The sequence below is a fragment of the Seriola dumerili genome, unplaced genomic scaffold (assembly GCF_002260705.1).
Source record: "Seriola dumerili isolate Sdu_G_001 unplaced genomic scaffold, Sdu_1.0 BDQW01000161.1, whole genome shotgun sequence".
Taxonomy (NCBI): Eukaryota; Metazoa; Chordata; class Actinopteri; order Carangiformes; family Carangidae; genus Seriola; species Seriola dumerili.
The window spans coordinates 611,112-634,163 of NW_019174416.1; the positions used below are offsets into that span (position 1 = coordinate 611,112).

General features: G+C 40.7%; 1 protein-coding gene across 1 annotated transcript; it reads left to right on the forward strand.

Annotated features, from left to right (window-relative positions):
• The first annotated feature begins 79 nt into the window (after positions 1–79).
• abcb7 (ATP binding cassette subfamily B member 7) lies at positions 80–21,867 on the forward strand. Its single transcript, XM_022751980.1, has 16 exons — positions 80–253; positions 1,833–1,916; positions 1,994–2,071; positions 3,449–3,568; positions 7,424–7,556; positions 9,402–9,670; positions 10,375–10,463; positions 10,668–10,755; positions 13,423–13,597; positions 14,031–14,188; positions 15,841–16,004; positions 16,158–16,287; positions 16,738–16,909; positions 18,733–18,836; positions 19,604–19,711; positions 21,130–21,867. The coding sequence occupies exons 1-16, from the start codon at positions 104–106 to the stop codon at positions 21,346–21,348; spliced, it is 2,241 nt and encodes a 746-aa protein (XP_022607701.1). The 5' UTR covers positions 80–103; the 3' UTR covers positions 21,349–21,867.
• Positions 21,868–23,052: the final 1,185 nt, after the last annotated feature.

A 23,052-nucleotide genomic window follows, 5' to 3' on the forward strand; every position in this document is an offset into this window, starting at 1 on the left:
CTGCTGCTCGTGCTCGCCTGCTAGCTTTGACACTGACAGCGTTGGCGAAGGCCGGATATGACGTACCCGGCGTGTTGACTGACCGCCTTCCTCCTTCGTCAACATGGCGCCGATGTTGGCACCGCTGAAATGTGGCTTTCACTTTCAAAGACGAAAATTGGCGCTTCTCCTTCGGCAAACGAGCTCATATCATATTTGGAATAAAAGCCAAAGTGGAAACGGGAGAGACCAAACACGCCACAGCACATATCTGGTGAGTAAGGACTCTGGGGAGGTTGGAGAGGACACAGTGTTTTGGTGCGACACTCACCACGCAAGGACAGAGGTGGAAAGTGTCTCTAACTAACTTTCAGCGAAGTTAGATATGATTATTTGGTCATCGATTCTCGTTTGTTAGCAAGAGTGTTCGATGTCATGTAAATAATAATAATGTCCGTCAAGTTAATGCTGCGTTGAACGACATCCGGCTAACTGGCTTGACTGGATATCAACCAGTTACGTTATCTGTGGAGCAGCGTTGTGTTTTTTAACACCACTGTGAACGGTTGTAACAGGGCCTGCTTTTTTTCCCGAACATTTGAGCAGAAGTCACTATTTACCGTGTTAATGCTGTAGCCGGTCAGTGGTCTCAGTCACGTGCCGACTGACTGGACTCAGTAAATGTTAGATAAGGCTGGGGACCTAACGTTACTGCTGATGTAACTGTCATCACGTGTTCACAGTCTGTTATAGATTATTTGACATATTGCACTTTTCCAGTTTCCAATTCATGTGGTACATACTTACTAAAACTGACGAAGTCAAAAGCCTTCCACAAAGTCTGACTCCATGAAGAGTAACATGTTCAGTTTCGAAGAGGTGTTCATTTACCTGTGGTCATTTTGAAAACTAGTTTTGATTCGTCATGGAATTATTTTGCGGTTCATTGCATCAGTTTTAGCTAGGCGTACCTGGTAAACTGTGAACTGAGTATATTTTATCTGGTGAGTAAGTTAAGTTAGTTGTTTTCGCTTTGGCTTTGAGAACCACTGGACTAAATGATAAAGCTATCATAAAAATAATAATATTATTAATAATAGGTAGTTGCAGCCCTAAATTTTAAGTTCAGTTTGAATTTTTGTGAAGCTCAGTTTACAAACTAATCACACATTTAGAATTAATTTATGAATTCAATTTATGACACTGGTTTAAGTAAGTAAATTTGTAAGATAATGCTCTTCACAAATGCATTGTGTATAAAGTGTCTACATAATGTGCAAAGTTGTCATAGATAAGAGGGTTGCACTGATATTGTGTCTCCAAGGAGATAAAAGTACTCAACATTGGCTAACCCATATCACCAATAAAAACACAGGTTAAGTTTAAGTTCAGTATGCTTATCTATAACCGCCCGCAATATATCTTGTATTATCAAGCACTCAGCACCTGTAGATGTCTTTGTTGTTTACATTCTTCATAAACAGTGACTGTGCTTAAATTGAGTTTTTTCTCACAGGATCACAAACATGATATACAACCGCATGCTTTGAATTTTTTTTCTGAACATCAAGCCACAAGCTCTGAAATGATGTGACCTCGTATTGCCTCCATTGATTTCATGATTGTTAAATAAAATGTCTGTTATAGTGAAAAAGATTTAGTTGAAACCACAACAAGGAAAATGTTTAGTTTGTTTGCATCAGAATAATTGTATTTTACCTTTTTTTGTGGATTATTTGTTAGTTCTGACCTTTCAAATTAGGTTTCAGTGTTTGTGAATCTTTAAACATTCATAACAATCAGTCAACAGAAATTAGAAACACCAGTTAAATGAGCCATCTGATGTGTTTCAGTTGAGTACCCCTCCACACTTACGAACAGCTACATGGGGCACAAACAGGAGCGACAACTGTCGTCGGATTTTGGAGGCAACAAAGGTAAGTATTTGTCAGAAATAATCAGCATCTGTTATCAAAATGCAACTCAGACTAAAAAACATATGTTGTTCCCAAAGCATTTGCAGGTGACAGACAAACGAACATGTTGGCATGGACATGCGGGAGGAGGGCTAAGCGCAAATCCAAAAAATGTGGTGAGTACAATACCTTCTTTTATTCTTTGATTACTGAAAATTTTTGTTCTACTATTTCAAAGGACCATTTCGGGATGCTATGTGGGGTTGCTTTTTGTGCTGATGGACTTATATAAGATTTCTAAGGCTGATATATTGATTTATTGTTTGATGTATTTTCATGAAAAAATTACATAGGTTTATAATGCATTATAATTTCTCCATTCATACTCTTTACATTCTATACTAAACTATTCCTTACTCGAACTCACATGACTGTCTGATGATAAGTTTGAGAAACCCTTGACCAGTCACTGAATTGCCCAATTCTGGGTATTTTTTTGTTTTGTATTTTTTTATCTTTTTTTTTTTTTGTACATCAGTAGTATCATCAAAGTAGTACGGTAGTATCAAAACTATCTGTTAACAATATGAAAATTTCTGTAGCATACATATCTAGTGTATACAGTGGCTTTGGGAAGTATTCAGATCCCTTCAAGTTTTGCACACTTTATTGTGTTGTAGATGTAATTTTAAGATTCAAGCTAAATTTTCTGTGTTTGCCCATCAGTCTACACTCAATAACCCATAACGTCAAAGTAAAAATTTAAAATAAAATCTCATATTTATGAAAGTATTCTGACCCTTTGCTGTCTTTACAGTATGAAAGGGTTTAACTCTTAAAGCTGCATTAACTATTTATACATTAAACAAAAAACCATCATGAAGTTAGAGTAACAGACTTTTATTATACATTAATTGGTCTCCTCCACATATGGGACAGAAACCTTCCATTCAACTGTTAATGTTAATCCTCTCTTTGCAGTGGCACGTATAGCTTGATTGTGTTTGATTAAAGGCAGGTGTTGGGCACAGTTTCAGTGTAATTTGCTTGGAGGCGCTGCCATACAGCAGCACTGTAACATGGTGCCACCATATTGAGTGGATTAGAGGAATTACTGCATATTCTTTGGACTGCGGAGAGTCCCTGTGGCAGGTGTGTGGTGGAGTGTGGGTAAACAGCCATATTGGCACCAGTGGGCTCTCACCCTCAGCTAGGATGACAGCCCAGGTGTCTCCTAGGACTTGTAGTGTCAGGCTGGATCCCCAGGTCCACCTGGAGTCTCTGCTGTCGTAGCTTCTCCCAAATCTCCCAAGGGAGTCCTACTGACATTTGATGTTCGATTTGTCTGCCCAGAGAGCCATCTTTAGGTCATTGCTGAATGCAAAATAGTTTGTTGCTAAAATTGGCAAACATAGTATAGGTTAGAAAGTAAACATTACTCTAAATACTAACACCCACCCCCCCATCCTGTACTTTACAGGACAGACTAATGTATCAAACTAGGGGTACTATGATCTAAGATACAGGCCTTTCTTTTGTTTTCTTCTCGAAAGCTGAAGGAGGTGAATTCAGCCAAGATCCTGTCTGCAATGCTGTCTTACGTGTGGCCAAAGGACAGACCAGACCTGCGAGCCCGTGTTGCCGTTTCTCTGGGCCTGCTTGCTGGAGCCAAGGTAAGTTTATAGACAGTGTTGTTGGTATTAAAGAGGGGTTCTTAACAGTTTTAATGACTTGTTGTTTTTTGTCGTATAAAGCTAATTTCATCTGTTTGATCAGCACGCAGCAGTCTTATTGATGCATATACCACAACTGAATATATTTTTATTTGAAGTTCAGCCACTTCACTTTGAAGCTCCAGTCCCTGTTTCATATTTGTCCTTGGTAACACTGAGTCTTGCTTCTGCTTTCTGCTCTGTTGGTTTCTTCCACCCTCAAATGAAACTTTCTAACTATAGCTAATGCTTTCCCTGATTATATTAGGGCCCATTTTCTCAGATACAACTTGGTCAAGCTGAAAGACTGGAGCAAGACGCTTTTATTAGATATACTCATTTGAAAACTTGTTTATGCTTAAATTCTCTTCTGTCTTCTTTATTAAACATACATCATAACTTAGATAAAGTTTAATTGAGAATATTTATACAGTAAAACAGCTAATACAAGAGAAAAACAGCAAATACGGTGTCTCACAACATCAGAGCACTGATTTAAAGTGGTTAAAAACAATTAAGAAAAGTAGAAGAAAATCACAACCCATCATCCGTAATGCTGGTATTGTCCTTTAAGACACCAATATTTCTCACATCTGTGTTTATGCCACTGATGATGCTCGTGTTAGTTTTGACAGTGTTACAGGTAAAAAAAAAAAAACTGTGGAGTCATCCATATGTGCGAAATGATTATAGACGGTGCTGCTATTATCTCTAGCTTAGTGATAACTCGAATAACATTCTCTGCAGTCTCCACTCATCATCCAGTCCTTTGTGCATGTTGCTGTTCATTTTAATTTGTGCTTGTTTACAAAAGGTGATACATCATATAGAACTGGCAACTGGAAATAGCGATTGTTAATTTTTCCTCTGGTAAAACAGTTATTGAGATGTTTTACAATCAGACATCATCAGGGACGTAAATAAACAATACCCAAAATCCTAATAAGAATAATAAGTGATGTAAGTGGCTGCTGAGATAATGTCAATTAAAGCCACACCTTTTTTGAAGAGGTAAATCTTTTAAGTTCATACTGTCAAGAAAGAATGCATTCAACCAAGAAGTTTGAGGTATAATGAGTGTCCTAAACACTAGCTTGTGTTTTAAGAGAAGGCAGCAGCATCACTCTGGTTTCATTAAAACCTGTTTCACAGCAAAATAGTGCACTGCTAGCTTAGGCAAACACCAGGTCTGGTTTTATTATCAGTGAGTGGCATGTTGGAGGACAGGGTTAATATGAAAAGCCTGGTCAAGTGGTGCGTTTGCACTCTGGTAAGATTCTCTGAAGTCCAACAGCTGAGAGTTGGTTGCCCACACAGCATTGCTTTCATATGTTGCTGGAAAATGAACCCCCGGAGGACAAAGAGCAAACAGTGACATTTGTAAAAAGAAACTAGAGACCGTTTTGTGATGGGTCATACCAATCGTCACACCTGACATCGTGACGCTCTGACCCATGACTACTCTGTAGTCATTACTACATGGTCCCATTGCAAGATGGTCTATAGTTTTACCCAATGTCTTAGATTGGGGGGGGGATGATTGACACTAGGATACAGTTATCTGTGACTCAAAACGAATGTAGGCCAGGGTTATAAAGTGTGGGGGCCAGTAGCTTTTTGTGACAGTATCTTGCACGGCTGTGACACTATTGCCATGACTAAATCTGTCCACAGCCTCTGTGGTGGTTCCCGCTACAGTAGATGTCTCCAGGACCACATTTTACCATGATGACACACACACGCACCAGACAAGCCCTACCCTCCACCTCCTCTGAGCACATAGAAAACAAAGTATTAATAACAAGTACTAAAACATCAGAGTTCATACTGGCACAGGATCAACTAACACAGAAACACACTAAACTAAACATACAAAAAATAGATACAGATAGAAATCATAATTATCTATCTCTGTTAGTGTAACTCCTATATACTCCCTGTACTAAGGGGTTTTGGCAGTATGTAAGTAATTTTTTCTAATGCCATTATTGATGCCATCTCTTTGAATCACTTGCGTGTGGATGGCTTGCTCTAACACAATGCTTATATGAGCTTGTTGATGTTGAGAAGGTTGATGATTTTGAAAATTATCTATAATAATAGTGTTGTTTAAGTGTTAGACTCAGACTCAGTACAGTGAGTAGAATCTTAGTAAAGGCCAATTTCTAAAACACAACTAAGTTTTGGTGCTTTAAGATAAAATATTTGGAATCTAACATAAATCTTTGCTAAAACAATGAACAAACAAACAAAAAATTCTCAGCTCTGACTGCCTTTACTGAAGCAACATGAATGTTCACCATGATTACACTGTGTAAATAACTGGTGTCAGAAACGATGTGCATTTAAAAGAGATAGCCTTAAAAAATAATTAACTACAAGCAACAATCAGTGCATGATGTATTTCCTCTTCCTTTGTTGATGGTCTCTAATTTGCACCCTAGAAAACAATCACAAATTCTCAGTTCCTAAATAAGCTTGTCCTGCTGCTGCTCAGCATGGCTCCCTCTAGTGTATGCTAAGGAGGAGAGAACACACACATGCAATCCAATCTTCTACTATTTTCCTGCTTGTCTGGGGTAAGCCTCGATTCCTCCAGTTTGTCTGTTTGAACTGAAACCACCAGCAGTGTGGAGGCAATTTTTAAATCAGCTGCATAATTATGTGGTTACACTGCATCACCCCTCGCCACTCCACATTATCAGTGACATTTTTATTTAAAAAAACTGATTATATAGAAGCTGATGTTGTTGTTGGCCTCAAATGAAGCCCCCTCTGTCTGTTTGCCGGTCGGTGTCTCATGCTATAGACTTGAATTCTTGATAGCCTGAAGGGTCTTCTCCACAACTTGACACAGTATCTCTATTATGAGATGACATATCACTAGGTACAGATTGACATGGTGTCAATTTAATCTCCAGTGTTGGCTGTTAATGGATTAAAAGAGCACACCCAACCTTATCATGTACTAGTGGTAAATTGGGGACATGTTTTGGCCCTGTAATAATAGCCTGAGCCTTTTTTTTCTTGTTCTGTTGTCTTGGTAGCAAAGTAGCAGATATTGTTTTTCCTTGAGGGACTCTGAGAACTTCTATTGTCTGAGTATAATACCCATGTGTATAAAGCAAGATCCCTGGAGATGTTGCTTTTGCGGTAAAGTGGTGCATTTTTAGGTGTCCTTTTATATTAGTAGGGTTGACATTTTCTTTTTTTACTCTGTTTTTATATAATTTTTGTTACCATTATTTTGTCAGAATTATATCATGCAGAATTTGACAAGGGTAATGGAACAAAAAGAAAAGTTAAAAAAAAAAGAAAAAAAAGCTCTCCCCTGTGTTAGGGGTTGAGAGGTTCAAATGAAATGGGTTTCAAATGAAAATGCTTTGCTGTGTGCTGCTGTGTTCTCTGGCTGTCCTAATGCGCTGTGGACCGCCTAGCCTGAGTCACACAGCTGTCCCCGTGCTTTTAATTAGCCCTAATAACCATTTCAATTCCATTAGCAGTAAGCACCAGCACAGCCAGTCAAGAAGAATACACACTCACACAGCATACCATACATACATGTATACATATCCTTCAATGCACCTGAATAGGATATGTTGGATTTACTGCCTAACAACAGTGGAAATCCATCTTTCACAGCATGTGGGGTGCACATACATAGATACTGTAGTGAGGCACTACAGAGGACTAGAAAAATGGCACTGGACTATATTGAGCATATGTCTGTCTAATAGGCTATTTGAAACTATTTCCCCTCTCTTTTTTTTTCTCCTCCTCTCTGAATGTTTCCACCCCCCCTCTCTGCCTTCCCAGATCACCAATGTGACGGTGCCCTTCATGTTTAAGTATGCAGTGGACGAGCTTAACCAGATGTCGGGACACATGCTGAACCTGAATGACGCGCCAAGCACTGTGGCTACCATGGCAACGGCCGTGCTCATTGGCTGTGAGTCCCAGACTTGTATTGCACTGGCAGGTGCCGCGCTCATCAGAGGGGACTGTGGGACTGCCTGTTATCTACAGGATGACCTTTCCCAACACATTCATATCAATGCCGCTCCGCAACCTCCGCCTCCCCCTCACATTATTTACATTATGTGCTCTGCGTCTGAGTTCACTTCTATTAATCCACATGGCCCTCTCGTGAGTGCTGAGGACTTTTCAGTATGATACCTGTGTGCTCCCAAAGCAAACAGAGCTGGATACATTTCCAAAGCAGTGGGGAAGAAATTGCCTTGTCCTTTGAAAGTGGTTGGATATATTTTTTAGAGTTACACAGAGGCCAGGGATGTTTCTTTCACTTCATCCCTTGAGAGCAACTCCTTTTTTTCTCTTCTCTGTCCAAATGGGCCCAGAATACAAGAGGGGTCAGGGCTGAGATATAGCGGGAGTGTGAAGTTTCTTCCTGATTAGAGGATTTTTTTCTCTGAACTGCCGGTGAAAAGCGAAAATAAATAAATAAATATTGTAAACGTGACACCCACTGCAAGTCACTTCGGCCTTGAGCGAGATCAGCTTGGATGCAACGTACACTTAGCCCTGTAGCCACTTATATTAATGAGCCCACTTAGGTCTTGCACACTAATGCTGCCTCTTGAATAACCAGGGCACATGAACAAGACTCCAGACAGGATGAATTAGGATGACAAGGAAGAATGAAGGGTATGCTCTTAAAGAAAGGAATTGTATTTTTTTTGTTCCTTCTTTGCGACACTTGGGGCCTGGTACTTTGAGCCTGTGGTGATGGGTGTAATTTGGCAGAAAAGGTTGCACAGTGCTCATCCTACCTTGTCAGATGTGGACACATTGTTCATTAGAAGAGCATTCCTATTTAACGCCACATTATAGCCCTGTGAAGACCGGCAGACAGAGCGATTATTACCCTGACTTTGGTCTCAGCAGACAAGTCATGTATTCACACAGCTCGGTGAAATCACCACAGGAAGGCCATGTGTCATTCAAACACAGACTAATATTAATTTGTGACAGTCATGCTAGCCATCTGCTTGAATAACAGTTTATGAGAAATGTAAGGAACCAAATAACAGATGTTTCTTGGATTAGATTAGATTTGTGATTTTATTAAACTGAACTCTTGTGTAGACTCCATTTTAAAAACTCAAATTATGCAATATGAAAAAGGTTATGTTGGTTGCACTCACCCTCATCATCCCAGATCCACCAGAGAAAGTCTAGACTACGACAGTGGTGAAATTAAGTCCATTCATTGACAACTCATAGTCACATCTTTTCATGGCACTCTTATTAAAACCTCCTCCCCCTCTTCTAGTATTCTCCTGAATAGCCTGTTCTCTGCCACACACACACACACACACACACACACACACACACACACATTGAAAACACTTGTGTACACTCAGATCCCCTCCCTTCCCTCAGTCTGCAATGTGCTGGCCTGCCATAGTAGTGAGGCTTCAGACAGCATCCTGCTCTGTAATTACAGAGGCTTGGTGAGGCTGCTGCTGTAGCACTGCAGGGTTTGCAGTCCAGAGATGATGTGAAAAACTAGTCCCGCCACCTCATACAAACCTTTACTTTAGAGCAGGTGCCAAACATCAACCTTGTCTAGTGTCAGTAGTCTCGATATACTGTGTTGCTTCTTATAGGACAGGAAAGGTATGGGTCAGATTCTTGTTTTGCCGCTTCATAACAGTCCTGATGGTTTAGGATGGGGATAGATTCTCACTAGATAGCATCCAGCCCTGCTGTTTGAACCTCCCTGCTTTTCACAGTAGGTGTGCTAAACTCTCCGTCTCCTCCTCTATCCCAGATGGCGCATCACGGGCTTGTGCGGCCTTCTTCAACGAGCTGAGGAACACTGTGTTCGGCAAGGTGGCCCAGAGCTCCATCCGACGCATTGCCAAGAATGTCTTCCTCCACTTGCACAATCTGGATCTGGGTTTCCATCTCAGCCGCCAGACAGGAGCGCTGTCCAAGGCCATCGACCGCGGCACCCGGGGCATCTCCTTCGTCCTCAGTGCGATCGTCTTCAATCTAGGACCCACAGTCTTTGAGATGGGCCTCGTCAGTGCCATTTTGGTGAGTTTTAGTGTGAAATCGACACACACACGATGGTAGTCATTAGCTCTGGTCGTTAACTTATTGTAGGATACTACCAGAAACACTGCTTACAATTTTCTGGCTCTTATTTCTTGTTGCTGTTACTGTTTCGGTCCTTAATGTTAGCTCCGGACCCTTCCATCACCTTGACACTCTTCAGAGCAGATTGTACGGAAATTAATTTCGGGGATATTGTCTCATTTACATTCTAAATGGAATATGAATCCCCATGAACTTTTGGTGGCAACACAGAGCCCATTAGTGTCAATGATGAATCCCAAAGCTTTGTTGGAGCTTAATGTCCTCCTGCGGAGTATGCCCTGAACAGATGCCCCCCTCCTTGGCCAGCACTGAAAGAATGGCTCGTCTATAGCTTCCTGCCATTATTCCACTCTGGACCATAATGTCAGCTTGCCTGTAATGAGGGCAGACTCCATTGCCCAAATAGCTAAAGCATTAGCACGATTACTTCTTGTAGTTTCCCCTCCATTTGTAACACTCAATTTCATAGTGGAATGGTCAAAAACAGTACGATCTCAAAATACCTTGTGACGCCGGTGTTGGAGCCCGATGGTCTGATGCGGTTGCTCTTTTTTTTCTTTTTTCTTTTTTTTTGTCACAAAGCCGTCGAGTCACAGCTTGTAAAAGATGCTTTGTCTTAACTGTGCTTTTCTCTTCTGCAGTATTACAAGTGTGGTGGACAGTTTGCAGCAGTGGCCTTGGGTACCTTGTCAGCATACACCCTTTTCACCATTCTCATCACACAATGGAGGTAACAACGAGGACGTTTGTACTTTTTCCGTGTCTGTCTGTGATTCAATTGTTAGTTTTTTATTGCTTATGTTTGCTAACACTTGATAAAGATTCAGTGAGTATTTTTGGACTGACTCTACTGACAATAACAAAGTTCACACACAAGCTGAAATATGTACTTAAGAAAGTGCTTATGTCATTGTGCATGTGTCTCTGCATGCAGGACTCGTTTCCGGATAGAAATGAACAAAGCAGACAATGAAGCGGGCAATGCGGCTATTGACTCCCTTCTTAACTATGAGACTGTTAAGGTGAGATCCCACCCCGAAACACACACACACACACACACACACACACACACACACACACACACACACACACCCCTACCAAACACCCTTTTTTTCAGCTCCTGCTCATCTCCATTCCTCCTCCCTTCATCAATCCTTTGGTTTCTTTTTCTCCTCCTCTCTAGTCTTTTTCTTCTATTCACTTAAGCCAGGCACATTGACATGAACAAATATTTACTCGTCTGTGATAACAGTATTTCCCTGGCATGATTGCCACTGTCAGAATTTGCCTTTTAATCTCTCACTGTCTCTTTCTCTGACTCCCAACTCTTTCACACACAAACTGTGTCAAAGCAAGGACAAGTTAAACTTTAAAGTTAAAATTTATATAACTCTCGGAGTGGGAGGAGTGACATTTATGGCTGAAAGGGCAGAGAGTCACAGCCAAACTCGGCTATTGATTTATTTACTGCTATTGGTTTACTTTAAGGTTACTGTATTCCCCCTAGTTATTATAGAGCAGTGTCAAACGAATGTAAGCCCGATGTAAGGTTGGTAGTATGGTCGTGGAACCAGTAACATGTTTGCAAATGTTGCTGCTGCACACGCAGAGGGGAGCAGAGCATGTTTATACTGGATTAATTCAGTCACATTGTTGCCTTTAGAATTTTAAAATCGATCAGAATCAATTGAGGCAGTCCAACAATTAAACATTATCAGTATAATCTCTGTATAATTGAGTGATAAAATTCTTATAGTGAGATATTTTGATTCACAGTTCTTATGCTTAAAGAGACGACACCAACTTTATGTGGTAAGATCTTAAACATCCAAGGAAAAATATGTTGTAGTTAAATCCTAAAAACTGATTTGACTCAAAGTGATGGACAGGAGCCTTTTAATAAGGCCAGAGTGATGTCTTCAAGTGTCTTATTTTGTCAACTAACACTCCAAAACCTAAACCTATTCAATTTACTAACACAAAAGACAAAGAAAATCAGCAAATAATCACAATTGAGAAAACAGAAATAGGTATTATTTGGAATTTATGCTTGAAAAATGAAGATTATTAAAACAGTTGCTGATTTATTTCCTGATTGATCTATCTATCTGTCTATCTATCTATCTATCTATCTATCTATCTATCACTCTCTCTCTCTCTCGTTTTCTCATTCTCTCTCTTTCCTATTCTTCTACTCTTCTTCTCTCTCAGTGTGAAATTGTCTACTCTTTTTTTGTAAATGTCATGCCAGTCGCTAAGAACAATGAGACATTTATCACCGGACAACTCGGGACTATTTTCCTGGTTTAGTCAATGACCCAAATTGTGCCTCAATTATAGTTTTGGACTGAGAGTGTCTGCCACTGGAGGCTTTATTTTGAATAGAAATGTCTGCTGAGTGCCAGGGTGGTTTCTCTTGCAGACACTTGACCGATGTGATGCAGTGTGAGTGTAAATATTGCTGTACACTTTTTTCAGTGGCATGGTTATCCTAAATCTCTATCTTCTGCTGTTTCAAGCCTCTTTCTAGGTAACCTCATTGTACACAGAACACATACAAGCATAATCAGCATCCAGTTTTGGATGCTTTGTTGTCTGTTCCAGATATATTTTGGTACCCGTGTTATTTTCTTTGCTGTATTATTTTGCGTCCTGTTTTTCTTAACGTTTTGTTCTGTGTTATTTTGTGTCATCTGTGTCAATGCGGCCGGATTTAGCATCACTCTGAGCTGTGAGTGTGCATATGTAATTAGATCTCCGCCCACTCAGAAATCCGTTCCACTTTCACAAAGGGCTGGATGAGAACCTGAACACGGTGCCTTGCACTGCTTCAGCTTGTCCTCCATGTGCTACTTTCTTCCCTTCTCTCTCTGATTCCCTGCATTTCCCTATATGCAAATCACTGGCAAGGCAGTAGCAGCACAGCACCACTGCCGTTAGCTAGAGAAGCAAATCGCCCACTTAACCAGAGCAGGGAAACAATAGTGCAAGCTAAACAAACAGCAATATTAGGTAATTGGCAGCAGAGTGGAGGAGGGTCGTTGTTATGATTATGCTGTGGTTTTATGTGCCGAATTTAAGAGATGTGCTTGTGGCTGATTCATGAGGCTTTTTTTCTCTAAATGATAGCTGTATGTCTTAATCAAAAATAGTGCTTCTTGTGTGGCTTACACTTAATATCTGTGCTCTGTTGGTAAGCTGCTACAGATGCAATAATTCTTGTTCAACTTTCAAGTGTTGTTTAGGCTGTTCTTACAGCTGTAACTGCCTAATATTTTCTAAACTTTTGCCATGAGCACTATCCTCTGCCGAGGCTTCAGATCTTCAGCCTGCTCAGCAAAGCAGGCTCTGGATTTTGTTCTCTTGCCCTCCATGTTCTTTAAGATCAGTGGGGAGGAGATGAAGATACAGAGACATGAAAAAGTGCTTTAGAGGCAAACTGAGACCTATATTACAGCCAGAGTGGTCACTGAGAACAAATGCTGCCTTGAGGCAGGCTGTGCTAAAGTGTCCATCTGCCTGACACTGCTCTCCATGCTTCCTTAACCTTTAACCTTAACCATATTTTGTATCTTTCTATCTTTCTATCTCAACTTACACTTTCTTTCCTTTTGTAAATCCTTGTCTGTCTCCATGCCCTGTGCCCCCTTCTCTCCTCTGTCTCTTCATGTTCCTCATCTCTGCTGCAGTACTTCAACAATGAGAAGTATGAAGCTGAAAGGTATGATGGATTCCTGAAGATTTATGAGTCATCCTCTTTAAAAACCACATCCACACTTGCCATGCTCAACTTTGGCCAGAGTGCCATCTTCAGCGTCGGGCTCACAGCCATCATGTTGCTGGCCAGCAAGGGCATTTCAGCAGGTGGGTGGAGTAAGGTTTGGGGGAATTCCCCAGATTTTTGGAAAACATTCTATCAAGATCTGTAAACCATGAAAAAACACATCACCTAACCAGAATTTACCTCTTCATGCCCATGATCTGTATCTACAGCACAATGGGGAAGAATTGTGTATTTGGAAAAAGGAAAGCTAAAAAAAACAACCCTCAAAACAGAAAGAAATGAGATCAAAACACAGCAAGCATGAAAAAGTGGCACAAATAGGAAATAAAATAGCCCTGATGCAGAAAATGAAATCACATGGGGTGGAGATAGATTCAGACTGTAACAGGCTTTGTCTGCTTTCACAACTTGGAAGAAGAAAACATTTGGGAGTTATTTTTTTCAGATGCATACATGATACCATAGGTTCAGATTATGTGCATCTCTTAAAGTCGTTCTGTTGCTGTTGTGTAGGTACAATGACTGTGGGAGACCTGGTGATGGTGAATGGCCTGCTCTTCCAGCTCTCCCTCCCTCTCAACTTCCTGGGCACAGTGTACAGAGAGACCAGACAGGCCCTAATAGACATGAACACACTTTTCACGCTGCTCAGTGTCGACACCAGGATCAAGGTAACTTATTGGCCTGACATGGACTTTGCCACACTGTTGCAGTGAATCACAAAATGCTTTTTGTTTTCTTTTCTTTTTTTCCTCTAACAAAAGAGAACAACAGAGATGAACTTGTACACAATAGAACATGAATATAGAGTTCAGTGTAGAAAATTGAAAGCAAAGGTAAACTCCAGAACTCGATAAAGCGTTTTATTCAGACTTCTCTAACAACAGTACATAGTGTTTAATTGTATGAGTGGTAAAAGATTTTAACGCAGGACTGAGTTATTCTTCTGGCTGCATGACATGACTAACCTATCCACGTGTACTGTAAAAAATGATAGGTTGTAGTCAAACCATATAATTACGTGCTTGATGTGACTCAGGTGCTTCCTCATCTATTGCTGCCTGTAGTGCATGACATTACTTGCTGAATTAGTGTGATCTGTACCAGGACACATTGCAGCAGATTTCTTGGTGATTTATTCAGAGCATTTGATCAGCAGCCATTTTTATTGGTGCACTCTTAATTTTTACTGATTTTGTATCGTGTAACATTTTTTTTTGTCTTAATCATTTGCTCTTTTAACATCTACTGCACTTTATATGACTATGGTGCTACATGGTGTTAACCAGTCTATCTATAAATACACATTGAAGTTCTAAGTCATATTCAGATATATTAAAACTAGCTCCTCTTGTTTAACTGAACCATTAGAAATTGCCAAAACACTTCACATTTCAAACACGTAAGCCTGGTATTTCTTCAGTGTAATAGCAATCAGTTGTTTTTGTGAGACATTTCATTGCAGTTATTTTTTTGTTTTTTTGTTTTTTTGTTTTTTTACGCGACAGCCCATCTTGCGTCAGAAGAGCACACTTAAGTGCAAATGTGTGCCTGCTGCCTAACAATATGAATGCCCTTCCCATCTCCAGCCTGTAATTACAGTAGGAGAAATGAATCTGTCCAGTTATTTTTCACTCATCAGTAATACTCCTCTCCATTGTGATTCCCTGTGGAATAGCACTGCCCAGCAGGCCATTACTGTCTGAATGCAATTCTTTTTTTTTTTTTTTTTTTGTAGAACACATTGGCCTATTATGTAGATGTAAAATAATTTAAAACTCCCCCTCACTTGAAACTGCTTCACAAAATAAAAAAATATTATTTTGGCTTTTTTCCATGTGGAGGGGGGTTGGGTGAAAATTATCATCTGTTTATACTAATGGACTGTGAGTTATTTGTATTAATTGGCTGAGGTGGATTGTGGGTGATTATGTTGCTATTAGGTAGCATAGAAACGGAGCAGAACAGGCTTTTACTCTCAGGGTAAGGACGTGCTTTATTCACTGCTGACCTTGGCTGCATCTCAGCACTATGGCTCAGCTCAGTATGTACTGAAAGTTTTCACGCCTATTGATCCTTCAGTCACCGTGAAGGGCAGCGTGTGAAGGTTCAGACAGTCTTTTGAAACGACCTCTTGCATTTGGTGTGAATGTCTCTGCTTTATGCAGTCTGTGTAGGTTCTGTACTCCAGCATTATCCCTCTTTACAAGGTGTTGGAGTAACGTTGCATCATGCTGGGCGGCCTTCTCTGCCAGTGGCTGTTCTGTATCCATCTCCTCTGTTTCCATTTCGTCTATCTCAACCCTCTGATGGTTTGCTCTAGGAAAGGGATCTCGCCCCACCATTAGCCGTCACACCACAGGAGGCCACCATCCGCTTCGAGGACGTGTATTTTGAATACTTGGAGGGCCAGAAAGTCTTAAATGGAGTGTCCTTCGAAGTGCCCGCTGGGAAGAAGGTGGCCATAGTCGGTGGTAGCGGGTCAGGGTAGGTCAACTCTCATAGAAATACACTGTCAAATGTTTAGCCAGGAATGTGTCATCTCATTTGGATGTGTAGTCAGTCTTATCATCAGTAGACTACTGGGGTACAGCTCACAGACACAATGATGCTGACGAGTGATTTCACGTCTGGTTGCAGGAAGAGCACCATTGTGCGGCTGTTGTTCCGCTTCTATGAGCCCCAGCGGGGGAACATCTACATAGCGGGGCAGAATATCCGAGACGTCAGCCTTGACAGCCTGAGGAAGGCTTTGGGTGTCGTACCTCAGGTCTGAGACACACAAACACAATAAAATCATAAAATAAAATACAATAAACAATGAAAAAGTCATTTTAATAACAACACATAGATTGATTGTTTTTTTTGTATTTAGAGCTTCTTTGCCTTAAAATAAATGTACATGTGTCAAGAGCAAATGTAATATATTTGGGAGCTATTATTGATGATTATATACAACAAGGGGGCAGCAAAGAACAATGTAAAATTAATAGTTAACAGCGTTAGAAATAAGCTGAATTCAGATAGGTTTTCACTGCAGTGAGCTCAGAGGCTGATCTGAACAGATGGTACATGAACAGTATTTTTGTCATTTGTGTTCTTTCTCTTTCTCCCTCCTACCCTTGTCTTCGTATCTGCAGTCCTCTGTTTCTGTCTCTGCTGCAATAAAAACATTCTCTGAAGCCTCATTTTTTTTTTCATCTAACTGTGTTGTTGTCAGGATGCCGTTCTGTTCCACAACACCATCTTCTACAACCTGCAGTACGGGAACATCAACGCCACACCAGAGGAGGTGTACCAAGTGGCACGTCTAGCAGGCATCCATGATGCTATCCTCAGGATGCCCCATGGCTATGACACCCAGGTTGGGGAGCGGGGCCTCAAGCTGTCAGGTTTGCTACACCATTATGACTACTGTTTAAATATGGTCTCTCCGCACAAGCAAGTGAAAAGGCTGTGTGTTTTGTGTATTTCCCTGGATGGTATACTAAACTGAGAAAAAAGAAAAACCCTGGCTGGTAATAGTTTAATTCTGACATAGACATTTAGGAAGAGCCAGGAAATATATTCATAGAGTAATAATATATGATGTATTGTGATATTATATTGTCTGAAATTTTGATTCAGTGGTTATTATTTCATTAGAGATTAATCTCTTGATTATTTTCTCAGTTGATTAATTAACAGTTGGTTGTATACAGTGTCAGAAATATCCCAAAGCCGAACTTGACATATTCAAATTGCGTGTTTTGTCCAACCAACCGTCCTAAGTCAAACTATTCGCTATCATGAAAGAAATACAAAAACATTTAACATTTTTAAAAGCCACCACCAGTGAGTTTTTGATAAATGATTAAATCCTTTTATCACAGTAGTTGCTGATTAATTTGTTTTTCTGCTATCAGAGGTTGCTTTATGGCAAAATGATAAAAACTTTATGAGTTTAACAGACTGTTTTAGCTGTTCATCTTCATTACATTAATGACCTTTTCAGTGACTTACTCATTATCTTAAGAAAGCAGAAATAGTCCAACCCAGAATATCCTCACATTATTGATCATGAAGTTTTCAGTATAAATGCTTTGGTATTTGATTATGTCAGTTTTGTATAGCTAAACAACTCAAGGCAGACTTCACATACTTCTTCTACACAGGTGCTCAGAGATATCAAACAATATACAGTACCATAAATCTTTCACACACCGTCCTCCGTCTGCTGCCCAGGATACACTGTATATTGTCGAACGGTAGATGCTGTGAGAAATGACTGTGTCTGAAACATCAGCAAAATAAACTGAGAGACTGCAAGATGCAGCCTTGCAAGATTTAGGTTTGCACAGCTCTAAATGATATAATTATAATTTCTGGATAAATATGGCAAATGAAATAGTTTTTAAGTCTGTGATTATGAGCTGTTGTTTTCTGATTGTAGGTAATAATTAAAATTAATTTAATAATTAAATCTGACATTCTTTTATTATGACATTAAGTCATGAGACTTGGGGCTAATCTTTAGCAGCGCCTTCATAATTTTACCATTTTCTTCTGTGTAGTGTATGCACTTGGCATGTTGCCTTACAGTTATAGTTATCTGCATTTGATCTGCAGCGATATCACAAGACTGTGTAGTATTTGGCTTCTAGCATCACTGCAACTCATTTATCCCACGTAAACACACAGTGTGTGAGCACTTTCACTCAACACTCAAGATGCAATTACTGGCAGCACAGATTTCTTTATGTGGAGTTGACTGAGTGAGTGAGTGAACGGACAAAATAAAGACATGACTAACTTCTCATTAATTTCACTGCTGCTCTACGTGACAGCTGCCAGTGAGTTTGTGAGACGAGGGAGGGAGGGGGGCAGTCTGGGCTGTTAGGCTCCTAACTTCCTTCATTGCTGTTCTCCACTGCCAGCAATATTTATATCTGCTGAACGCAGCTTGCTTTCAAGAGGCCACACACAGCTCATATGTAATAAAGGCCGTGTCAGACACAGTGGGAGAAATCTTTGCATCCTGCTGGTTTTTCCTCACAGTTAAATTAAAGTGTGTTCTAGCCTGTAGCATTGGTATTGTTGGAGTGTTGGTCCTCCGTTTGAGGTGATTATCTGATGAGAAGGGCCACACAGAGGCCCGCTGTATCTTCACATATTTCAAACCTATTGTCTTTTGCCTGGTTTGCTTTTATTGACAATGTCTGTTGTGTTGTTTCAGGAGGGGAGAAGCAGCGTGTCGCCATCGCTCGCGCAATACTAAAAAATCCACCCATCCTCCTGTATGACGAAGCAACATCCTCCCTCGACTCTATAACAGAAGAGGTGGGCCGGACAGTGCAACATAACACACTGACAAACACAGGCATGCATACATAATATATCCACAAATGTCCATTCTGTGCTGCACGTACAGATTGGCACCTCACTCTGTCTGCATACACATTTAGCAGAACAAACACCCACTCAGTCACCTGGTGTAGGTACATGATAATTCAGCTCACTCCTGCGTCACATACCTCCTGTGACCCCCCCCCCCTACACACACACACACACACCCACACACACACACACACCCACACACACACACACACCCACACACACACACACACCCACACACACACACACACCCACACACACACACACACCCGTTCTCCTTTGCCACCTGCCACTCTTTTCACCTACTTAATCTCCAGCTCAGCTTAAACTCCACAGTCTTTGTAAATGTTACAGTTAATGAGAAAGTTCAGCATGTCCTCTCTGAACTTGAAGAAAGAGAGTGGGGCAGTCGATTTGGTTGTTAATTGTGATTTTCTGTTGCTTTTCATCACGATTGTGTTTTTAAATCATCATATGTAAACTGTAAAAACATATGAAGGTGGATGTTGCTGAGCAACATTGTGTTGACTTAGCCGCTTCTTCAAATCAAAGTTTGGAACTACATTTCATATATATCCTGTCATTCATGGACTTTTTTTCTTATTATTTTTGTAGACCAGCATTATTGCAAACCTGGGGAACTATTTTCCTTTGGATTAGAGGATACTCTTGTTAACAGAGTGATAATTTTATTTATCTCTGTGTGCTTCCAGAACATCCTGAGTTCAATGAAGGAGATGGTGAAGGACAGGACATCAATGTTCATCGCCCACAGGCTTTCCACAATTGTAGACGCAGACGAGATTATAGTGCTCAGTGAGGTAAGAACTCATCCACTTATTTTTTACTTGATCTTGTACCTTCCCTGATTAACATTTCTAGTCGTAATGTCAGTTCCATAAAAGCAAATTATATGACGGTTCAGAGTTTCCAAGTATAAACATGCGGTGTGTTAATTGCCAGTCCAATTAGACGATTTTGCATTGAAGGAAAAGATGCTGACCTGCACTCTGTGTGACCTTCAGCACACTGTAACTGCCAGCAACAAGAATTTAGCAAGTAGCCTGTTTTTGCTTCTCATTTATTTTCAGTTACCTTTCTTCAACGTACGTGATGAAGACATGCTTTGTTTAGCTTTTCTCATTAACTTCAACAACAACAGGACACTGTTAGTAGAAGTGAATGTATTATTTTCTCCATAAGGGCTCATTAAAGCAGTCAGACTCGACTGGCTGTTTTGGTCAGATGGCGTGTCTTGTTTGTCTTGGTGACTAATAATGTATGGGCCAGCTTCCCAGACACTGATGAGGCCTCATCCAGGACTAAACATGTCTTTCAATGGAGATTGCCATTCAAATGGTTCATCTATTCAATTTTTGGACAGATGTGTTTAAGTAAGGCTGGAGGTGCCATGGAGACAAAGGCAGGATTTTTTTTTTTTATGTGGAAACAATTGATCTTTTTGGTGCATTGTCACTGTATTGTGCATCAAAGAAATCTCCAAGACAAAAATGCTGCAGCATGTTAAGGGTCGGGCTTGGAGAAACTGTAAAGCACAAAAAGAGACAGAGTGAAGTCAGTTATCGTCTGGAAATTAAGAGTTTAAGAAATGTAACACAGGTGAAGTGACATTTTCCACCAGTGTTCGAGTCAGATAGGATAAAATGAGAGGAGGTTTCTTTGAACTGCGGCGAGTGAGCATGTGTTGTTCCATGTTTCCAGAGTCAGATGGCAGGGATCAGAGGGTCGTGGTGAGGAGGCATGTTTGCGTGTGATGTCGCCACGGCGTTTGGTGGTGTCACCAGCAGAGGACTGCCTGGGGTGCTCATTAAAATAACGAGCGGAAGCAGTCACGTGCCCGTCTTGGGTGCACTAAAGATGATGCCAACACCTCTGCATGCTCATGGGAGGTGGGGGAAGGGGGTGCCTACATTTGTGTTCGACTGTGTGGGAGGGATGTGTGTTTGTTGCGTGTGGATGCGTGTGTGTGTCTATGAGGCCATGTTTTTGCGAGAGGAATGCAACAGTTGTTGGGGAGGCGGCAGGGATTCAAAGCGGGGGGGTGGGGTGGGGGGGTCTGACTCTCCGCAGAGTGTGGTCAGATTTGTGTGGTCATGGAGAGATGCTAACTATAGGACTCTGTGTGCATGCCCCTTTCATTTTAACTTGATATGTTTAGCCATTTATGTGCTAATTTATGTTTCTTTTTGTCCTTGATTCTCCTCCTTTTCTCTGCCAGGGTAAAGTGGCAGAGCGTGGCAACCACCACACCCTCCTCGGCATCCCGGGCAGCTTGTACGCAGACCTGTGGAACACCCAGAACAGCAAAATCCTGAACAACAGCAAGAGCTCGCCCGAGCCGCCGGCTGAGCGCCTCTCTCAGAAGGAGGAGGAGAGGAAAAAATTGCAGGAGGAGATCCTCAACAGTGTGAAGGGCTGTGGGAACTGCTCCTGTTGAGAGAAGCTGCCACCTCCATGTCTCTTCATCCCTCACAGATGGCCTACGCTGGAATCCCTAGTCTGTGTGGTAATGGTGGGGGGGGGTATGTCCCCACTACCCACTCCAGCCAAGCCTCCACCCATGTGACTGTCCCTCCTCCTCCTCCTCATGTGAATAAAGGCCACTGCTCGCCAAAGTGAAGGAGGAGGAGCAGAACAGGGAGCAAGTGTGTTTAGCACTGGCTGGTGTCCAGAGATAGAGCTTCTATGCCAGTTGCCTCAGCTGAAGCCAAGCATAAGAGACCTTGTATATCACATACGTGTGTGTAAGACATCTGTTAGTCAACATGGTTGCCCCCCCCCCTCCTCCTCCATTTTTGACATCAGGTTTATTGACATCTTCCATTGCACTGGAAACAGATGAGAGTACACGTAACGACTTACATATGCCTTGATGTTGACACAAAATTTGTATTGATTACATTTTTAAATTATTTTCCAAATAAATTGAACCTATAGTTTGCTTTTTTATATTAAAGATGTGTACATATTACAATTTATTCTGCAGTTAGGTGATCACAGGTAGAATAAAGAACACAAAGATTGTGTTGCAGTATGTGTTCGTTTGAATAACACTATTTCATAAAGCTGATACTTCAGTGGGATTCAGTCCTAATGCGCGTTGCCCATTACACTGTTCTAAAAATATCACATTTGGCAGATAATCAAGTATTCTAGACAAATAACAACATATTATGGATGTTTGGACTCATGAATAGCACCCCAGTGACTTAGCAGTATGGCACAGTCACATTCATGTAAATATAAAACTCTGAGAATGACAAGAGTTAACTCTAATAAATCATGAATGGGTTTCACCACACTGGAGCCACATTAAGAGGCAACAACTTGAAAGCCTCCTCTGGGAAAATTTCACAGTCATATCATTTAGCCTTGGATGACGGGTCTGTTCCAATGAAAAGTCATGTTTGAGATTTTAACAGTGAGAAGACAGCTTTTTGGATTGTATGATCAGAATACAAAGACTACTTTAAGTGTTAATATTTGAAAACAGACAGTACATGTGTGTCCTCTTTTTCTGAGGGCATTTTTGGCTGTGATATGCACATTTTGTTAGGAACCTTGCTATAGTATTGTATCTATTAATGGAAATTTATTAGTCAGGTGTCTTGTACTATACACACAGTGTAAATCCTGTATCATAGTGTTATGTTGACTGTGTAAGTACACTGCAGACAGACAAATAAATGTTATTGTCTAAATAACAAGGTTTCCAGATGCTGTTGTTATGGTCAGGGTTGGGTGTGATATGACAATATCAATAAAAAATTTGTTGCACCATAAAGTAACTATATCTTTAATGTCTATGGTTGTATTTGACTGGTGGTTCACCAGTTTAATGAACACATTAGATGGGTCCTGAGTGCCAGGGGTCATAAGATGATTAACAAGCTAAATAAAAAACAAAAAACATTTCTGCTGTTAAATGGTGTGACATTTATCTTTGCTTTTTATTTATTAAAGGAATGGTTTGACATTTTGTGAAATACTTACATTTTATGCTTATATGATTTCTTCCTGAGAATTAGATGAGAAGATTGATACCAGTCTCTTCTCTGTATGTTCGATATAAGGCTATAGGACTTTTACTTCCAAGCTCTGTTAAATTTCAGTAGTGTGTCAAGTGTGCAGAGAAAAATTA